General features: G+C 45.4%; 1 protein-coding gene across 1 annotated transcript; it reads left to right on the plus strand.

The window, feature by feature from the left end:
* Window positions 1-359: 359 nt before the first annotated feature.
* Dhc64C (dynein heavy chain, cytoplasmic) lies at window positions 360-18,337 on the plus strand. The gene is given in 15 exon segments (XM_068292647.1): window positions 360-718; window positions 1,791-2,365; window positions 2,425-3,938; window positions 4,003-4,108; window positions 4,794-4,949; window positions 5,003-9,064; window positions 9,201-9,227; window positions 9,301-10,453; window positions 10,522-12,630; window positions 12,739-12,934; window positions 14,247-14,364; window positions 14,422-15,288; window positions 15,290-17,144; window positions 17,147-18,020; window positions 18,084-18,337. Coding segments are annotated over 15 exon segments (14,025 nt in total). The 5' UTR covers window positions 360-474; the 3' UTR covers window positions 18,253-18,337.

Raw genomic sequence — 18,337 nt, forward strand, 5'->3', positions numbered from 1 at the left:
GACTCAGTCACTCAAGCACGGCGCTGCTTGTGCATATGTACATATGTAATACTTGGAATCTATTTGTACAATATGTATAATATTTGTACATCTTTTATGGACATCCAATATGTTGTTCATATTAGTAAGTTAATTTAAGTATTAATTATTTTATGTATGATTAATACAAATGGCTTTTGAATGCAATGCCATCTCTAGCGTTTGTTTTTTGGCGTTGCCACATCTTTGATTCTGTTGAGTATTGCCTGTTTAGGACTTAGGCGGGAAACTAATTAAACAGTCTGGCAACGCCATTCAGAGTGACCATCTAGCTTCTAACAGAAATTAGCGGGTTTTTTTTTTCTAAATGGGTCATCACTATTAGCAAACTGCAAGTGCAGACATATTTTTTTTCGCAACGAGCAAACCGAATTGTGATTAGAATTCCAATTGGATAAAAAATACATTTTGAAGTTTAGTTAATTGTGTTTAAGTATGGGAGACTCCTTGGAGAATACCGACACGTCGGTGGACCCTGGTGTAAATGTGTCCATAGCAAACTACGATGCATTTGCCAATTATTTACGCAAAGCGGTAACAATTTTGTTGCCAGAAGAGGATGTGGTGCCACCTTCTTTAAATCGGGCACTGGACGATCCTATCAACCAGGAAACCATACGCAAGTTCCTGTCAGATCCCCAGGTGCAGGCATTGTATGTGCAGCGCAATTGCATTAAAGGTAAGTAAAATAAACAAAAGTAAACCTTTTCTATTGCTCAGCTAGCAGCAGAATGTTAAGCCGACACCTGGATGAAAAGCAAAATGGCGTCACAGGGAAAAGCTTTAAACAATTTAAAATAAATGGAACATCTTAGAAAAATTTCCGTTGACCCATCCCAAAATGTTGTGAAAAGGTATAGAATAACTTGTTTTTTCTTTTTGTTTTAATCAAGTTTTTCAAAAAATGTATTACGCATGACGTCATGTCAGCTGAGTCAGTTGTCATCCCCTTGTTAGAAGAGCATATTAGTTTTGCTTTGTATAAAAAAAACTCCAAATATGTTAAAGACAATGTGTTCATGAATATTAGTAGGAGGGCAAATTGTTAATTTTCCCTCACTTGTGTTTGTCCCACATGATACTTATTTGCTGTAGCTCGATATTAAAGAGCGAAAAGTTAAGGAAATATCTACAGGGGTATAGGGGCTTCGATCCAGTCAATTTGTTATTTTCCCCCATTGTTTTTGCAGGTGTGACCAAATTCTGTAGTTCAGAGTTACCAGCTCGTCGTCGGTTGCCGGTTGTTTTAATTTTTTTGTATTTATTTAAGCAGTAAAATACGAATTAGGAATTTTAGAAACATCTGTTTTGAAGAAATTAGTGGGAAAAAGTTTTCAAATTGCTTTTAGTGCCGCTGGCAGCAGCTGTTTTAGCTTTAAACTGATGCAGTGTTGCCGGAAGAACATTCGTGTTTGCCATTGACATTGCCTCCTCTCTCCGGACAGATTCAAGGCAATGGCCTTGTTCTTCATGGCCAGGTGTGTGGGAGCAATGAACGTTCAAGGCTCAGCCTTGGGTATAAGAATTTTGAAGGTTCTAACCTTGGCCGATGAAATTTCGAAGGTAATAACCTTGGTAATGAAATGATGTCAGTGCCATTTTGTTGTTTAGAGAGATTTGAGAAAAGCAAATGTGGGTGAAGGTTACTTTCAGAACACCTACACATATACAGTACTGGGGGATGAGTTTCGTGTGCTGCTTTATGTGTCGCTATTTAAATAAGTTTTACCCTGCTTTCTTTCGTTGTTTAGAGGATGATACGGAACAACCTGCTGAGGGTGAAGAGGAAAAGGAGGAGGTGTCCTATCAGATCAGCAATGATGTCCATTTCACCAACAGTCGTATGGCTTCTTTGGCCTGTATAAAGCGGGGTGTTGTGGTTGAGGCGGATAAATCCATTCATTCCCAGCTGCGTTTGATCAACTTTTCCGATGGATCCCCTTATGAGACCTTGCACGCCTTCATTAGCAAGTCCTTGGCCCCTTATTTCAAGTCCTATGTCAAGGAATCAGGACGTGCTGATCGGGATGGCGATAAGATGGCTCCATCGGTGGAGAAGAAGCTGGCAGAATTGGAGATGGGATTATTGCATCTGCAACAAAATATTGATATTCCTGAAATTACTTTATCGGCCCATCAGACTGTCAATTCGGTGATCCGTAAATGTTCCGAAGAGGGGCGCAAGGCAAAAGTGGTGGATTTTGGTGACAAGGTGGAGGACTCTTCTTTCCTCAATCAGCTGCAGAACGGCGTCAATCGCTGGATAACTGAGATTAAAAAGGTCACCAAGCTCAATCGTGATCCGGGCTCTGGGACAGCTCTACAGGTTATTATCATACATTCCACTTATCAACATTTTATTAATGACCGTTTTTCTTTTTAAAGGAAATTTCTTTCTGGTTAAATCTTGAGCGCGCCCTATACCGCATTCAAGAGAAGCGGGAGTCCCCTGAGGTAGCTTTGACTCTGGATATCCTAAAGCACGGCAAGCGCTTCCATGCTACTGTCTCCTTCGATACAGACACGGGCCTTAAACAAGCCTTGGCCACGGTGGCCGATTATAATCCCCTGATGAAAGATTTTCCAATTAATGATTTACTCTCTGCCACAGAGCTAGAGAAGATACGACCTGCAGTGCAGCAAATTTTTTCCCACTTGCGAAAGGTCCGCAATACCAAGTACCCTATTCAGCGTTGCCTCAAGCTTATCGAGGCTATTTCAAGGGATTTATCACAGCAGTTACTCAAAGTGTTGGGCACTCGGCGCCTAATGCACATTCCCTTTGATGAATTTGAGCGTGTGATGAACCAATGCTTTGAGATCTTTAGCTGCTGGGATGATGAATACGATAAGCTCCAGGGTCTGCTTCGTGACATTGTGAAAAAGAAGCGGGATGAGCATTTAAAAATGGTATGGCGCGTCTCGCCAGCTCACAAAAAACTGCAGCTACGCATGGAACACATGCGTAAATTCCGACGCCAGCACGAGCAGTTGCGTACAGTGATTCTGCGTGTGCTGCGTCCAACCAAAACCGGAGGACAAGCAGCCGTTGACGAAGGTAACGGAGTTACGGAAACAAAGCAGCCCTATAGCCTGGATGCGGCCGATGCAAACGCAATTGAGGAAGTCAATTTGGCCTATGAAAATGTTAAGGAAGTAGATTGCTTGGATATTACCAAAGAGGGTTCCGAAGCATGGGAGGCTGCCGTGAAACGTTACGAGGAAAAAAATCGGTAACTAACGGAATGACAACTTGCTCAGTAGCAGTTATTTACAATTTTTTGTCCCCTTCTAGATCGCGTGGAGACTCGCATTACTGCTCATTTGCGTGACCAATTGGGCACAGCTAAAAATGCAAATGAAATGTTCAGAATCTTTTCACGCTTCAACGCCCTATTCGTTCGCCCTCATATTCGGGGCGCCATAAGGGAATACCAAACACAGTTGATCCAGCGCGTCAAGGATGATATTGAGGCCTTGCACGAGAAGTTCAAAGTGCAGTATCCACAAAGCAAAAGTTGTCGTCTCTCTTCAGTTCGTGATCTGCCCCCAGTTGCTGGTTCCATCATTTGGGCACGCCAAATTGATAATCAACTCACCATGTATCTCAAACGCGTCGAAGATGTATTGGGCAAGGGATGGGAAACGCACATCGAGGGCCAGAAGCTTAAAGCCGATGGCGACAGCTTCCGGGCTAAATTGTCGATCTCGGATGTCTTTCATGAATGGGCACGTAAGGTCCAGGAGCGAAATTTCGGCAGCACTGGGCGCATTTTCACCATTGAGTCAACTCGCAGCCGTACGGGTCGTGGCAATGTGTTGCGATTGCGGGTCAACTTTCTGCCCGAGATCATTACTTTGGCCAAGGAAGTGCGAAATATAAAGAATTTGGGATTCAGGTGAGTAAAGAACTGGACCCTTTATATGGCTGAGTAATTAATCTTAACATTGTGTCCCCTTTAGAGTTCCCTTAACCATCGTTAATAAGGCCCATCAAGCAAATCAGATATACCCGTATGCTATATCCCTAATTGAAAGTGTTCGCACATATGAACGCACACTGGAAAAGGTAAGACAAATTTTTAAAAGCATTATGAATTTGGCAACCTTCAGACAATATTTTTTATAACCATATATAAATTAAAGTTTGTATGTCCGATTCGAGTTTTTCACACCGTGAACCAAATTTGTCTGAAGGTAGCCTTCATATTCTCTTTTTGATATTTTATCTAGCTCTAAGAAAATACTTGTCCACTCATCTCCACACTATTGCTCTCTACCAGATGTTAGCACGACCAAACTGTGAGCAATCGCTCGAATCCCCCTATTTTGTTCTGGCAATGCATAAAGCTTGAATTTGCTTAATTACACACACAGAATCACACTCACACACACTTACACCAGCAATATCACCCACCCGTTAACAACTTAGTTCTAAGCTTAGTTTTGTCAAAACTTAAAACAAAAAACCAACGAAAAAACCTTTCTTTCATGCAGCTTAATAATAGGAGTCTAGCACAAAACTCTGTATTCAAGGTAGTAAAGCTTGTGTCCTTCCATGTCCTTCCATCCCCACCCAATTTTGTAATTTGTTTCGTAACATTTCTTTTCTTTTTTTTTTTTGTAATGCAACCACAGAATTTTAATATAGTTAAGTTTGATTCTTTGACTTCCCGCATGCCTTTCCACCAGTTTTACTTTGTCAACCCATATTTATTTAAACTTAATGATCAATATTAACTTTTTCCAAATAGATTGAAGATCGTGCCAGCATTGTTCCTTTAGTAGCTGGTCTGCGTAAAGATGTCTTGAATTTGGTGTCTGAAGGTATTGGTCTGATCTGGGAGTCCTACAAATTGGATCCCTATGTTTTACGTTTGTCGGAGTGTGTCACACAGTTCCAGGAGAAGGTAAAATTAAGAAAAATTATTTAAATTCCAGACTTACGGTTTTCTTTGAAAAGGTGGATGACTTGCTGGTGGTTGAAGAGCAACTAGATGTAGATGTTCGATCGTTGGAAACCTGTCCTTATAGCGCAGCCACTTTTGTGGAGATTCTTTCAAAGATTCAACATGCTGTCGACGATCTTTCGTTGCGTCAATACTCAAATCTAAGTGTGTGGGTTACCCGTCTCGATGAGGAAGTGGAGAAAAAGCTGGCGCTACGCCTACAGGCTGGCATACAAGCCTGGACAGAGGCCTTGACTGGCAATAAGAAGGAGGTAGACACCTCAATGGACACTGATGCACCAGTGCAGCCAACTCATAAATTGGGAGGCGAACCGCAGATTCAAAATGCCGTACATGAGATTCGTATTACAAATCAGCAAATGTATTTGTATCCATCAATTGAGGAGGCCCGCTTCCAGATTATGCAGCAATTCTTTGCCTGGCAGGCCATAGTCACTTCCCAAGTACGGCTGCAGAGCACTCGATATCAGGTGGGTCTTGAGAAACCAGTGTCTCAGACTTATCGCAATCTACTAACCAAATTGCCCGAGGGCAAGAGTTTGGAGAATGCCTACGAGGCCATTGAGCTGAAAGTTGGCGAAGTGCGCAACTACGTCGATGAATGGTTGCGCTATCAAAGTCTATGGGATCTACAGGCTGATACTCTGTACGGACGCTTGGGAGAGGATGTGAATTTGTGGATCAAATGCCTGAATGACATTAAACAATCCAGAACCACATTTGACACTTCAGATACTCGTCGAGCCTATGGACCGATAATAATCGATTATGCAAAGGTTCAAGCAAAGGTCACCTTGAAATATGATTCTTGGCACAAGGAAGCTTTAGGCAAATTCGGTAGTCTCCTGGGAACTGAAATGACCACTTTCCATTCAAAGGTATCAAAGTCGCGCACTGATTTGGAAATGCAGAGCATTGAGGCAGCGAGCACTTCGGATGCCGTTAGCTTCATCACCTATGTACAGTCTCTAAAGAAGGATATGATAGCCTGGGACAAGCAGGTGGAGGTGTTCCGTGAGGCGCAACGTATATTAGAGCGCCAACGTTTCCAATTCCCAAACAATTGGCTGCATGTGGACAACATCGAGGGCGAATGGTCGGCGTTTAATGAGATCATTAAACGCAAGGATACAGCCATACAAACGCAAGTGGCGTCGCTTCAAGCCAAAATTGTGGCTGAAGACAAGGCCGTGGAGACGCGCACTGTCGATTTCCTTAACGATTGGGAAAAGACGAAGCCAACAGGTGGCAAAATCAGGCCCGATGATGCCTTACAGCAATTGCAGATATTCGAGAGCAAGTATTCTCGTTTGAAGGAAGAGCGTGACAATGTAGCCAAGGCCAAAGAGGCTTTGGAATTGCAAGAATCTGCTGTGCCCAACAACAGTTCCGAGCGTATGAATGTGGCCCTGGAGGAGCTCCAAGACCTGCGTGGCGTGTGGAGTGAATTATCAAAGGTCTGGACCCAAATTGATGAAACACGCGAAAAGCCTTGGCTCTCAGTGCAACCAAGAAAGTTGCGCCAACAACTAGAGGCCATGATGACCCAGCTGAAGGAGCTGCCCGCTCGCCTGCGCATGTACGAGTCATATGAGTATGTAAAGAAGCTGATCCAAAGCTACATCAAAGTCAACATGCTGATTGTGGAACTCAAATCGGATGCGTTAAAGGAACGTCATTGGAAACAACTGACCAAACAATTGCGAGTCAACTGGGTTATATCTGACCTGACTCTTGGCCAAGTCTGGGATGTGAATCTGCAAAAGAACGAGGGCGTTGTAAAGGATATCATACTGGTGGCCCAGGGTGAGATGGCCTTGGAGGAGTTCTTGAAGCAAGTGCGTGAATCCTGGCAGAACTATGAATTGGATTTGATTAACTATCAAAACAAATGCCGCATTATCCGAGGATGGGATGATCTCTTCAATAAGGTCAAGGAGCATATCAATTCTGTGGCTGCCATGAAGTTATCTCCCTATTACAAAGTATTTGAAGAGGAGGCCCTTACCTGGGAGGAGAAACTTAACAGAATTAATGCCTTGTTCGATGTTTGGATTGACGTGCAACGCAGATGGGTCTATTTAGAGGGCATATTCTCGGGAAGTGCTGATATTAAAACCCTCCTGCCTGTGGAGACTTCGCGTTTCCAGAGCATCAGCTCGGAGTTTCTTGGCCTAATGAAGAAGGTGACAAAATCCCCTAAGGTGATGGATGTTCTTAATATACCAGCTGTTCAACGATCTTTAGAACGCTTAGCTGACTTACTTGGCAAAATCCAAAAAGCCTTGGGTGAGTACTTGGAAAGAGAACGTACATCCTTCCCCCGCTTTTACTTTGTGGGCGATGAGGATCTGCTAGAAATCATTGGCAACAGCAAGAATATCGCACGCCTGCAGAAGCATTTCAAAAAAATGTTTGCCGGCGTAGCTGCCATACTCCTTAATGAGGAGAACAATGTCATATTGGGCATATCTTCCAGAGAGGGTGAGGAGGTGCATTTCATCAACCCGGTTTCCACTGTGGATCATCCCAAGATTAATGAATGGCTGTCCCTGGTAGAGAAGCAGATGCGCTTCACATTGGCCTCGCTGTTAGCCCAAGCAGTGCAGGATATTAAACAGTTCCGTGATGGTAAAATTGATCCTCAGGCCTACATGGAGTGGTGTGATAAATATCAAGCCCAAATTGTGGTTCTGGCTGCCCAGATCCTATGGTCCGAGGATGTGGAGACTGCCCTGCAACAGGCATCCGAATCAAATTCTGGTCAGGGCAAACACATGCAACGTGTGCTCGCCAATGTTGAGAGCACTTTGAATGTTTTGGCTGATTCAGTACTGCAGGAGCAGCCTCCATTGCGGCGCCGCAAGCTGGAGCATCTGATCAATGAGTTTGTCCACAAACGCACTGTGACCAGACGACTAATCACTAATGGAGTGACTTCCCCGAAATCTTTCCAATGGCTATGCGAGATGCGATTCTATTTTGATCCGCGCCAGACTGAGGTTCTACAGCAGTTGACCATTCATATGGCCAATGCCCGTTTCTTCTATGGCTTTGAGTATCTCGGAGTTCAAGATAGGTTGGTGCAAACACCATTGACAGATCGGTGCTACCTTACTATGACCCAGGCCTTAGAATCGCGACTTGGAGGTTCGCCTTTTGGACCTGCCGGTACAGGAAAAACCGAATCTGTGAAGGCTCTGGGCAATCAACTGGGTCGCTTTGTGCTGGTCTTCAATTGCGACGAAACCTTTGACTTCCAGGCCATGGGACGCATCTTTGTGGGTCTCTGTCAGGTGGGAGCATGGGGATGCTTCGATGAATTCAACCGTTTGGAGGAAAGAATGTTGTCTGCTTGTTCACAGCAAATCCAGACCATCCAGGAAGCCCTTAAATACGAAATGGATAGCAACAAGGAGAGTATAACAGTCGAGTTGGTTGGCAAGCAAGTGCGTGTTTCACCCGACATGGCAATCTTCATAACAATGAATCCTGGCTATGCTGGACGTTCCAATTTACCCGATAATTTGAAGAAACTATTCCGTTCATTGGCCATGACTACACCTGATCGACAGCTTATTGCCGAAGTCATGCTTTTCTCCCAGGGCTTCCGTTCGGCCGAGAAATTGGCCTGTAAGATTGTTCCCTTCTTCAAACTGTGCGATGAGCAGCTTTCTAATCAGAGCCATTACGATTTTGGGTTGCGTGCCTTGAAATCGGTGCTGATTTCGGCGGGAAATGTGAAACGTGATCGCATCATGAAGATCAAGGAACAAATGCGTCAACGTGGCGATGAGAATATCGATGAGGCTTCAGTGGCTGAAAACCTACCCGAGCAAGAGATTCTCATACAGTCTGTGTGTGAGACGATGGTGCCTAAACTGGTGGCGGAGGATATTCCTCTGCTCTTCTCTCTATTAAGCGACGTCTTCCCCAATGTGGGCTATACTCGAGCAGAAATGAAGGGTCTGAAGGAGGAGATACGCAAAGTTTGCCAGGAGGACTATCTGGTATGCGGTGAAGGCGACGAACAAGGTGCTGCCTGGATGGAAAAGGTAGGATCCTAACTTTCTACTTGTATAGTGCCTTTTGGGCAATCTTATGCATGGATATAAATTTTCCCCATGTATTATTCATTTTATTTTCTCCATAATCATCCACTTTACACATGTCTAACCAAAACTACAACAGGGACTCGGCTCCACGTGGGTGGACAAAGTAACTAAACATAAGTAAAATTCAGAATTCTGAATAAATTCTAATCCTTGTTCTCTTTTCTCATTTCGCTTAGGTCTTGCAACTGTATCAAATATCGAACCTTAATCACGGTCTAATGATGGTTGGCCCATCTGGATCGGGTAAATCCACCGCTTGGCGCACGTTGCTTAAGGCCTTGGAACGCTTTGAGGGTGTAGAAGGTGTGGCCCATGTCATCGATCCCAAAGCCATCTCTAAGGAGGCTCTCTACGGTGTCCTCGATCCCAACACTCGAGAATGGACCGACGGTCTTTTCACCCACATTCTGCGCAAAATCATTGACAATGTTCGCGGTGAGATTAACAAGCGTCAATGGATAATTTTCGATGGCGATGTCGATCCGGAGTGGGTGGAAAATCTTAACTCAGTGCTGGATGACAACAAGCTGTTGACTTTGCCGAATGGCGAACGTCTGTCATTGCCTCCTAATGTTAGGGTCATGTTCGAAGTACAGGACTTGAAGTTTGCCACTCTGGCCACAGTTTCCCGTTGCGGCATGGTGTGGTTCTCTGAAGATGTGTTGTCCACTGAAATGATATTCGAGAACTACTTGTCGCGGCTACGTAGCATTCCATTGGAAGATGGCGACGAGGACTTTGTTGGAGTTATTAAACCGACAAAAGACAAGGAGGAAGAAGTATCACCTTCGCTTCAGGTGCAACGGGATATTGCTCTTTTGTTGCAGCCCTTCTTCTCCGCCGACGGCATTGTAGTTCGCACTTTGGAGTATGCCATGGATCAGGAGCACATTATGGACTTTACGCGCTTGCGTGCCCTAAGCTCACTCTTCTCAATGCTGAACCAATCGGCCCGTAACGTGCTGAACTTTAATTCGCAACATCCCGATTTCCCCTGCTCGGCGGATCAATTAGAGCACTACATACCCAAGGCTTTGGTGTACTCAGTGTTGTGGTCATTTGCCGGCGATGCCAAGTTGAAGGTCCGCACAGACTTGGGAGATTTTGTGAGAAGTGTGACCACCATTCCCCTGCCTGGAGCAGCTGGAGCTCCAATTATTGATTATGAGGTCAGCATGAATGGTGAATGGGTTCCATGGAGCAATAAAGTTCCTGTCATCGAGGTGGAGACTCATAAGGTGGCCTCACCTGACATTGTGGTGCCCACTTTGGATACGGTGCGCCATGAGTCTCTTCTCTACACGTGGCTGGCCGAGCACAAACCATTGGGTAAGCTGTAGAGAAATAAAATGCATCTACACTGTATTTCTAATAATTGATTTTTAATTTGCTTGCAGTGCTCTGTGGTCCTCCTGGATCTGGCAAGACCATGACTTTATTCTCAGCCCTTCGCGCTTTGCCTGACATGGAAGTGGTGGGTCTAAATTTCTCTTCGGCCACCACACCTGAGCTATTGCTGAAGACTTTCGATCATTATTGCGAGTACCGCAAGACTCCCAATGGCGTGGTCCTCTCACCTGTTCAGATTGGCAAGTGGCTGGTCCTCTTCTGCGATGAAATTAATTTACCCGATATGGATAGCTATGGCACGCAGCGTGTCATCTCTTTCCTACGTCAGTTGGTTGAGCACAAAGGCTTCTATCGTGCCAGCGATCAAGCTTGGGTTTCGCTCGAACGTATTCAGTTTGTGGGAGCTTGTAATCCTCCGACAGATCCTGGCCGCAAGCCTTTGTCTCACCGTTTCCTGCGTCACGTGCCGATCATCTATGTGGATTATCCAGGAGAGACATCGCTCAAACAGATTTATGGCACCTTCTCGCGTGCCATGCTGCGTCTAATGCCAACCCTGCGTGGCTATGCTGAACCCTTGACAAATGCCATGGTGGAATTCTACTTGGCATCTCAGGATCGTTTTACTCAGGATATGCAGCCGCATTATGTATATTCTCCGCGTGAGATGACCCGTTGGGTAAGAGGTATATGCGAGGCCATTAGACCGTTGGATTCGCTGCCTGTCGAAGGTTTGGTTCGCTTGTGGGCCCATGAGGCCCTGCGCCTGTTCCAGGATCGTTTGGTAGATGATTCAGAACGTCGGTGGACGAACGAAAACATAGACTTGGTGGGCCAGAAGCATTTCCCCGGAATTAACCATGAAGAGGCGCTCCAGCGTCCAATATTGTACAGCAATTGGTTATCCAAGGATTACATGCCTGTGAATCGTGAAGAACTCAGAGATTATGTGCGGGCACGTTTGAAGGTGTTTTACGAAGAGGAACTGGACGTTCCTCTCGTTCTCTTCGACGAAGTTTTGGATCATGTGCTACGCATCGACCGAATTTTCCGCCAGCCTCAAGGACATTTACTGCTCATCGGTGTCTCTGGCGCGGGCAAGACCACCCTGTCCCGATTTGTGGCCTGGATGAATGGTTTATCCATCTTCCAGATTAAGGTGCATAATAAATACACAAGCGAGGACTTTGATGAGGATTTGCGTTGTGTTCTCAGGCGCTCTGGCTGCAAGGATGAGAAGATAGCCTTTATTTTGGACGAATCGAATGTATTGGACTCGGGTTTCTTGGAGCGCATGAATACTTTGTTGGCCAACGGAGAAGTTCCGGGTCTGTTCGAGGGCGATGAATACACCACTCTGATGACTCAATGCAAGGAGGGAGCCCAACGCGAGGGCCTTATGCTGGATTCTAGCGATGAGCTCTATAAATGGTTCACCCAACAGGTGATGCGTAACCTTCATGTGGTCTTTACCATGAACCCATCAACAGATGGACTCAAAGATCGAGCTGCCACTTCACCAGCTTTGTTCAATCGATGTGTCTTGAACTGGTTTGGTGATTGGTCGGACTCCGCCCTCTTCCAAGTGGGCAAGGAGTTTACCACACGTGTGGACCTGGAAAAACCCAACTGGTCGTCACCCGACTTCTTCCCTGCAGTGTGTCCGTTGGTGCCGGCCAATCCCACACATCGCGATGCGGTCATCAACTCTTGCGTATACGTGCATCAGACCCTTCACCAGGCCAATGCACGTCTAGCCAAGCGTGGAGGACGCACAATGGCAGTGACTCCGCGTCATTACTTGGACTTTATTCATCATTTTGTCAAGCTTTACAATGAAAAGCGCAGTGATCTGGAAGAGCAACAACTTCATCTCAATGTGGGTCTCAATAAAATTGCTGAAACTGTGGAACAAGTAGAAGAAATGCAGAAATCGCTGGCAGTCAAGAAGCAAGAACTCCAGGCTAAGAACGAAGCGGCAAATGCCAAATTGAAGCAAATGTTCCAGGACCAACAGGAGGCGGAAAAGAAGAAGATTCAATCCCAGGAGATACAAATCCGTTTGGCCGACCAAACAGTGAAGATCGAAGAGAAGCGCAAATACGTAATGGCTGATTTGGCTCAAGTGGAACCAGCTGTCATTGAGGCGCAACAAGGTAAGATTTTCGGTGGCCAATATGGACATGGACATTATTTTGGGGGGGAATCTATAAGTTAGTTTATCTAATCTATAAGTTATTGTAAATGTATGTGAATCCGCACAGCTGTTAGCTCCATTAAAAAGAAACATCTGGCCGAAGTGCGGTCAATGGCCAATCCCCCGGCTGTGGTGAAGCTGGCCCTGGAATCGGTCTGTGAGCTGCTCAATGAGAGTGCTACCGATTGGAAGGCCATACGCGGTATACTCGTTAAAGATAGTTTCATATCGTCGATTGTTAACTTGGAAACAGACAAGATCACGTACGCAACACTCAAATCTTACTCTTTACCTACCATATAGCCACATACCATACCCCCATACCCGTCTCCCTTATTATCATATGATATACTCATCCTTAGACTCATCTGATCCAATCTCTCATTATCATCATAAGTTCGATGTGAACTAATTGGCTTAAAGTGATTCGATTCATCTCTCTCTCTCTCTCTCTCTACATCAAACATAACTCTAACCCAACAACAGATGTATAAATCCAAATACACCACGATCAATTAAGATTCGTTTCATATATCTGTGAGAAATCCGAAAGTCTTAAGATAGCCAAAGTATATCGGCGGGATCGGTCAAGGATTTCGTATCCTTGGACCTCAGAGATATAGATATATGAAACGATTCTTGAACTTGTATATTCTTATATACATAAACATAATATATACTGATTCAATCAATTACACCTGCATATGCAATGCACCGGCAAGAAATCAAAAAATGTCAACCACTTAACATTGTGTGAATATATATAACTAGTTATCCCTCCTCTTTGTTTGTCTATGTGTGTGTGTGTGTGTGTGTGCGTGGGTGTGCAAACTAAACGATGGAACTAAAAGTTAGGGTATTACAGTATTTAACTTCCGGTTAAGTTCAAGTTAGAATATATAACATTAGATCCTATTATACTGACTACTACTACTGATTGATTGTTAACCAAAACAAATTGTATGCAGCCGTCAAATCGATACGCAAACAACAGCTCGTTGAGGTGAGGACCATGGCTAATCCACCGTCGGTGGTTAAATTGGCCTTGGAATCGATCTGTTTGCTGCTGGGTGAAAATGCCACCGATTGGAAATCGATACGCGCTGTGATAATGCGTGAAAATTTCATAAACTCAATTGTATCTAACTTTGGTACCGAGCATATAACGTAAGCATGAAAATCAATCGTTTTAATAATCAATCAAATTCTTTATTTCACTTTGTTGTTACTTGATTATTTATTTATGTTCTTGTTGTTCTCTTCTCGTTGATGTTTATTAGTTGATTTCTTTTGTTTACACTTAGAGTAGACTTTGAATTGAAGTTATATTTCCATTTTGTTTTATTCTGGTTCCCAGTTCGAACTTTGTAAATATTACTATCTTGTATTAACTCTCTTGATAATTGGCTTCCGATTTCTATCATGTTTGGTTTTGGTCAAATTTAATAATAATCAGCTTTTGCTTGCTTAATTCATACAAAAATAAATAAATAAATAACCCATCTGCCTCAATATATTTTGAGAGATATTGCTAATATGTGGCTTATGTCGCTGCTCCCCTTCCTTCCTACACAGCGATGAAGTGCGGGAGAAGATGAAGTCGAAGTATCTCAGTAATCCGGACTACAACTTTGAGAAGGTTAATCGGGCAAGTATGGCCTGCGGACCCATGGTTAAATGGGCCATTGCTCAGGTAAGTTTTATTTGAAATGCATAATTTTTAAATTCCTAATGACTCTTGCGCTTGCAGATTGAATACGCCGATATGTTAAAACGTGTGGAGCCTCTGCGCGAAGAGTTGCGTTCACTGGAGGAACAAGCTGATGTGAATCTGCATAGTGCCAAGGAGACAAAGGATTTGGTCGAGCAACTGGAGCGCAGCATTGCTGCCTACAAGGAGGAATATGCCCAGCTCATCTCTCAGGCGCAGGCAATTAAAACCGATCTGGAGAATGTCCAGGCCAAGGTAGATCGATCGATTGCCTTGCTGAAGAGTCTGAACATTGAACGAGAACGTTGGGAGTCGACTAGCGAGACATTCAAGAGTCAAATGTCCACAATTGTGGGTGATGTGCTCCTCTCTGCCGCCTTTATTGCCTATGGCGGATACTTTGATCAGCATTACCGGTTGAATTTATTCACCACTTGGTCACAGCACCTGCAATCGGCCAGCATACAATATCGTGCGGATATAGCACGTACAGAGTATCTGTCTAATCCGGACGAGCGACTACGTTGGCAGGCCAATGCCTTGCCAACAGATGATTTGTGCACAGAGAATGCCATTATGTTGAAGCGTTTCAATCGTTATCCTTTGATTATTGATCCCTCGGGTCAGGCCACCACGTTCCTGCTCAACGAATATGCTGGCAAGAAGATCACCAAGACGTCGTTCCTCGACGATTCATTCCGCAAGAATTTGGAGTCGGCCCTTCGGTTCGGCAATCCTCTCCTGGTCCAAGATGTCGAGAACTATGACCCGATATTGAATCCTGTTCTAAACCGCGAGCTGAGACGCACAGGCGGAAGAGTATTAATCACACTGGGCGATCAGGACATTGATCTTTCGCCCTCGTTTGTTATATTCCTATCCACACGCGATCCCACCGTAGAATTCCCCCCCGGATATTTGCTCTCGAGTAACGTTTGTGAACTTCACAGTGACGCGCAGTTCGCTGCAATCGCAGTGTTTGAATCAAGTCCTGAAGGCTGAACGTCCAGATATAGATGAGAAACGTTCGGACTTGTTGAAACTGCAAGGAGAGTTCCGCTTGCGTCTGCGTCAGTTGGAGAAGAGTCTCCTGCAGGCCTTAAACGATGCCAAGGGCAAGATTCTCGACGATGATTCGGTTATAACAACCTTGGAGACCCTTAAGAAGGAGGCATACGACATTAACCAAAAAGTGGATGAGACCGATAAGGTCATTGCTGAAATTGAGACTGTCTCGCAGCAATATCTACCATTGTCAGTGGCTTGCAGCAACATCTACTTCACCATGGACAGCCTGAACCAGGTGCACTTCCTCTATCAGTACTCACTGAAGATGTTTCTTGATATTTTCTCTACGGTGCTATATAATAACACCAAATTGGATGGCAAAACGGATCATTCCGAACGTCTGGGCATTGTCACAAAGGATCTGTTCCAGGTGTGCTATGAGCGTGTGGCTAGAGGAATGCTCCACAATGATCGCCTAACCTTTGCCCTCCTCATGTGTAAGATTCACTTGAAGGGCACCTCGGAGAGCAACTTGGATACGGAATTCAACTTCTTCCTGCGAAGTCGCGAGGGCTTGCTAGCCAATCCCACACAGGTGGAAGGCTTGAGTGGCGAACAAGTTGAAGGAGTCAATCGACTGGCCTCCCGTTTGCCCATATTCCGCAAGCTTCTGGAGAAGGTGAAATCCATGCCGGAGCTGGGGGCCTGGCTTCAACAGAGCTCACCAGAACAAGTGGTTCCCCAATTGTGGGATGAATCCAAGGCTCTATCGCCGATAGCCAGTTCGGTGCATCAGTTGCTATTGATACAGGCCTTCCGCCCAGATCGAGTAATTGCAGCAGCCCACAATGTGGTAAATACCGTCTTGGGAGAGGATTTCATGCCCAATGCGGAGCAGGAATTGGACTTCTCGTCCGTAGTAGATAAGCAATTGAATTGCAATACCCCAGCGCTTCTCTGCTCGGTTCCCGGATTTGATGCCTCTGGCCGTGTGGATGACTTGGCTGCCGAGCAGAATAAACAAATCTCCAGCATAGCTATTGGATCTGCAGAAGGATTTAACCAAGCAGAACGGGCAATAAACATGGCCTGCAAAACGGGACGATGGGTCCTGCTTAAGAATGTACATTTGGCACCTCAGTGGTTAGTGCAATTGGAGAAGAAGATGCACTCATTGCAGCCACATTCCGGATTCCGTCTCTTCCTTACCATGGAGATCAATCCCAAAGTTCCTGTCAATCTGTTGCGTGCTGGACGCATCTTCGTGTTTGAGCCACCACCGGGTATCAGGGCCAATCTGCTGCGCACTTTCTCCACGGTTCCAGCAGCTCGTATGATGAAGACTCCCAGCGAGCGGGCTCGCCTCTATTTCCTGCTGGCTTGGTTCCACGCCATAGTCCAGGAGCGACTGCGCTACGTTCCCTTGGGATGGGCCAAGAAGTACGAATTTAATGAGTCCGATTTGCGAGTGGCCTGCGACACCCTGGACACTTGGATAGACACCACAGCAATGGGACGTACTAATCTTCCGCCAGAGAAGGTGCCATGGGATGCCTTGGTCACACTGTTGTCGCAATCCATTTACGGTGGTAAAATCGATAATGATTTCGACCAGCGTCTGCTCACCTCTTTCCTTAAGAAACTGTTCACGGCCCGCAGTTTTGAAGCTGATTTTGCTCTGGTAGCCAATGTGGATGGCTCTTCTGGTGGCTTGCGTCACATAACCATGCCCGACGGCACTCGTCGTGACCACTTTTGAAATGGATTGAGAACCTAACCGACAGGCAGACTCCATCATGGTTGGGCCTACCCAATAATGCAGAAAAGGTGTTGCTTACCACGCGGGGCACCGATTTGGTCAGCAAGCTGCTCAAAATGCAGCAGCTGGAGGATGATGATGAATTGGCCTACAGTGTGGAGGATCAGTCGGATCAATCCTCTATTCCCCGTAGCGAGGATGGTCGGCCATCCTGGATGAAGACGTTACACAATTCGGCCACTTCGTGGCTGCAACTCCTGCCCAAGCAATTGCAGGTCCTGAAACGCACCGTGGAGAACATCAAGGATCCTCTGTATCGCTACTTTGAGCGCGAGGTGACCAGTGGTTCCCGTCTGCTGCAAACAGTCATATTGGATCTGCAGGATGTGGTTCTTATCTGTCAGGGTGAAAAGAAGCAGACCAACCACCATCGCTCCATGTTGTCCGAATTGGTTCGCGGTATCATACCTAAGGGCTGGAAGCGCTACACTGTGCCCACTGGCTGCACTGTTATCCAATGGATCACCGACTTCAGCAACCGTGTGCAGCAATTGCAGAAGGTCTCGCAACTAGTCTCCCAGGCTGGAGCTAAGGAGCTGCAAGGCTTTCCCGTGTGGCTGGGCGGTCTACTCAATCCAGAGGCCTACATTACAGCTACGAGGCAGTGCGTTGCCCAGGCTAATAGCTGGTCATTGGAGGAACTGGCTCTGGATGTGACCATCACCGATGCCGGCTTGAAGACCGATCAAAAAGATTGCTGCTTTGGCGTTACCGGTCTCAAGCTGCAGGGTGCCCAGTGCAAAAATAATGAACTGTTGCTGGCCTCCACAATTATGATGGATCTGCCTGTGACCATACTGAAATGGGTCAAGTAAGTAATTTATTGATTGAAATTGTATTTGGCCCTAACGTTTGTACTCTATTTGACCCAAAGGCATTCGTCGCCGGAGACACGTCTCAGCAAACTGACTTTGCCGGTTTACTTGAACTCCACCCGGACCGAGCTGCTCTTTACAGTCGATTTGGCCGTGGCTGCTGGTCAGGACTCGCATAGTTTCTATGAGCGCGGCGTGGCCGTGCTGACATCAACGGCTCTAAATTAATTTTGAATTCCTTGCTAATTGATGTGTAATCCCGCATAAGCTTATTAATCTAACCCCCTATCAAATAATATATAATTTATCCCAA

Source organism: Drosophila tropicalis, unplaced genomic scaffold (genome assembly GCF_018151085.1).
Source record: "Drosophila tropicalis isolate 14030-0801.00 unplaced genomic scaffold, ASM1815108v1 contig_694, whole genome shotgun sequence".
NCBI lineage: Eukaryota > Metazoa > Arthropoda > Insecta > Diptera > Drosophilidae > Drosophila > Drosophila tropicalis.